Source organism: Caenorhabditis briggsae, assembly GCF_000004555.2.
Source record: "Caenorhabditis briggsae complete genome, chrI, whole genome shotgun sequence".
NCBI classification, from domain to species: domain Eukaryota; kingdom Metazoa; phylum Nematoda; class Chromadorea; order Rhabditida; family Rhabditidae; genus Caenorhabditis; species Caenorhabditis briggsae.
This window is the reverse complement of record NC_013489.2, coordinates 6,712,898-6,716,312: the sequence shown is the minus strand read 5'-3', so window position 1 is coordinate 6,716,312 and position 3,415 is coordinate 6,712,898. Positions and strand designations below refer to the sequence as shown.

The window sequence follows — 3,415 nt, the reverse complement described above, 5'->3', positions numbered from 1 at the left end:
AGTTCGACTCCTTACCAGTTCGAACTTGTAACAGTTCGATTCTGTCCGCGTTCTGTTCTGGTACGTGTGCGAAAAAAGGACTGTTCTGAATTGAATCTGTTCGATTTTAGGTCTGTTCGAATTTGAAAACGTTCGAATTCGTCGTACCCCCAAAAATTGTGTTTAATTTTCATCCAAAAATGTTTTACTGTAAAAATATTGTCTTTGATGTCAAAATGTGGTGCTGTGTTCCAATTAGGTAAGGATCAAAATTTCAGTTGTTATCTTCAGAATTTTTTCTCACTTGTGAGATTTCGCTATGAGATAGATGCTAATTTTATTTAAACCTCCCGCTAATGAGTTTGCGCCCACCGGAGCACTTTTGCTTTTCATCAGTAGTTTATAATTATTTTCTTGGTATTTTTTAATTGTAAATTATCCAAATGTGAGTCTTCATTAGCCAAAAACGTCTGTGAGGACACTCTATTTCTCCAAAACCGAATAAAACTTTTTGAGAGACGTAGGCAGTATGAGACGGGTTGTGTTCAAGGGTTTTCCATTCAAAAAGGTTCTCCCAAATAATGATTTCTTCCATAAGAAAAAAAATGGTTTATGATTTTTGAACAGCTCGTAAACCGATTGATTGATTATTTCGGCGATACAACGTTTTTCGTACGTTTAATAATTACCTTTATCAGTCAGTGTCGCCTCTTTGCCAGTTTTTCACACATTTTTCTCTCCGAATACTCAATCAATTTTTTTTGTTTTGCAGGCTGGGCAGGGCCATGTCGACGGTGGAAAAAGTCTCGAAGTTGAGAAAACTGTTCTCATCGGAACGGGTTCTCGCCCTAACCGCCAACAAGCCGATAACTGCGTATTTGCTACCAAGCACGGATGCTCATGGTGTTAGTATATTTCTATTGCTTTATTTTGTGCATGCACATGTGCAGAAAATAATGCAGATTCACATAAAAATATGAAAAATGAAAAAAAATCCTTCATTGAGAAAAACGCATCGAAAACATGGAAGTTTCTACATGATTTTCTGCACAAAATAAAGCAATAAAAAATCAACCTTTGAAAAACAAGCATGTTAATTTTCGATTTTTCCAGAGTGAATACCTTGCCGAGTACGATTTCCGTGTCAAATTCCTTTCTGGATTTGGTGGTTCGAATGCCTACGTCGTTGTGACTAACAAAGAAGCTCTCCTATGGACCGATGGACGGTATTTCACTCAAGCCGGCAAGCAACTCGACCCATCATGTTGGAAACTGATGAAACAGGGGTTGCCCGACTCTATATCCGTCACAGATTGGTTGATTCGGGAGATGGAACGAGGATCTGTGATTGGATATGATCCAACATTGGTGACTTATGAACTGGGAATGAAAACCTTCAAGAGAATGAAAGCAGCCGGACTAGTTCCTGTTTCGATTCCTGGAAATCTCGTCGACGAGTTTTGGGAGGATCGGCCAAGTCTCGGACAGAAGCCAGTGGCTGTTATGGAAGAAGCACAAAGTGGAAAGACAACATCACAGAAGGTGGATGAGCTTCGGACAAAACTGAAGACCAAGAAGGCGTCAGCTGCAGTGCTCACTCTTCTTGACGACGTGATGTGGCTTCTGAATATTCGTGGAAGTGATATTCCATACAACCCACTTGCCTATTCCTACCTTTTCGTCGCGATGAAAGAAATCCATTTATTCATTGATGAGAAGAAATTGGATCAAGTCGCTCGGGCTCATCTTCACGAATCCAACGTCTCCATTCATCATTATGAAGAGGTCTATACGTGGCTTGCCGGATGGCTTCAGGCGAAAATCGAAGCAGAAGAGCCACGGATGGTTTATCTGACACCGGAGACTAATTATGCCATCGGAAGCCTCTTTGGAGAAGCTAACTCGATGATCGATACATCATTTGTGCAAACTGCAAAAGCCACCAAGAACCATAGAGAGATGGAAGGAATGAGAACTAGTCATGTGAGAAGGTTTAAAAGGATTTTATAAACTGAAAATTGGATTTAAGATTCGCGACAGCGCTGCTCTCGTCGAGTTTCTTCACTGGCTGGAGAAGGAGATGGGCGAGGGAAAGACGTTCTCCGAGATTCAGTTAGCTGAGAGAATAGACACATTGAGAAGTCAACAAGACAAATATGTTACATTGAGGTTTGTAAATGTAGTCGGCCTACCGAAATGTTCGTATTTGCGCGTCGACATGCCAGAGGGTGTTTGCGTACCCAGCATTTTATTTTACGACGCTGACTGCTCGTATTCTGACGCTCAAATACAAGAATTCGGTCGGCGGTCGCCAGTTTTCGACCGACCAAAAAAAAGAAATGAAGCCCTGATAAAAAAGTTTAAGCTTCGACACAATCTCGGCTGTCGGAGACCACGCAGCGCTTCCGCATTACAAACCGAACGAGGAGGATGGAAAACGACTTGCCTCCAACAATCAACTGTATCTCGTCGATTCGGGAGCTCACTATACTGATGGAACAACCGATGTGACTCGTACAGTGTGGTACTCCAACCCACCACCAGATTTCATACTTCACAATACATTGGTTCTCAAAGGACACATCAATTTGGCTCGAGCCGTTTTCCCAGATGGTATAGTGGGAGCTCGTCTGGATACGCTCACTCGAGATTCCCTTTGGAAAATGGGATTGGATTTTGAGCATGGAACGGGACATGGTGTAGGACACTATTTGAATGTGCACGAGGGACCCAGTAAGAATTATAGTTTATTTGCTGATACGAATTTTTCGATTTTCAGTCGGAATAGGCCATCGCAGTGTTCCAAGTGGTGGAGAGCTACACGCCAGTCAAGTGCTAACTATTGAGCCAGGATTCTATAGGAAGGAGCATTATGGAATTCGTATTGAGAATTGTTATGAGACGGTCTCAGTGAATGTTTTATCGGGAGCTCCCAACTTTTTAGGATTCCAGGTACCTCTATATCTTTTTTGAAATTTAGAAAGAAATCGCTTATTCAGTCCCTCACTCTTGTGCCAATCCAAACTTCGATCGTGGACAAATCCCTCCTTACCCCTTCTGAGATCACCTGGCTCAATGAGTACCACGCCCGGGTCCTCCGAGAAGTCGGACCAGTCCTCCGGCGCGTTGGCAAGACAGAAATCTACGAATGGCTACAGAAAGCCTGCCAAGCCATCTAAATCCAAAACTGTTTTTCTGTGATCTTTTAAGGCTATTCAGTCTGTACCTCTCTCTATATTTTCCTCTTTTTGAAACCCATATTTTAATCCCTTTTTATTTCTGTTTTTTCTGTCTATTATCCTTGTCAGAGAAAAAAAAGGTTGAGTCGAAGTGTATGCGATGTTTGTAAACAAATATCTGAAAGCGGAAACAAAAAAAAAACGTAAACAAACACAGTTGAAACGAGTGCGACAGTAACCCGGCGGGAAAATATTAA

The 3,415-nt window shown here is 41.8% G+C and overlaps 1 protein-coding gene across 1 annotated transcript; it reads left to right on the top strand.

Annotated features, from left to right (window-relative positions):
* Window positions 1–764: 764 nt before the first annotated feature.
* Window positions 765–3,158, top strand: Cbr-app-1 (the record flags this gene model as incomplete). The annotated part of the gene is made up of 6 exons (XM_002646553.1): window positions 765–884; window positions 1,093–1,962; window positions 2,009–2,148; window positions 2,345–2,712; window positions 2,759–2,931; window positions 2,979–3,158. The coding sequence occupies 6 exons, from the start codon at window positions 765–767 to the stop codon at window positions 3,156–3,158; spliced, it is 1,851 nt and encodes a 616-aa protein (XP_002646599.1).
* Window positions 3,159–3,415: the final 257 nt, after the last annotated feature.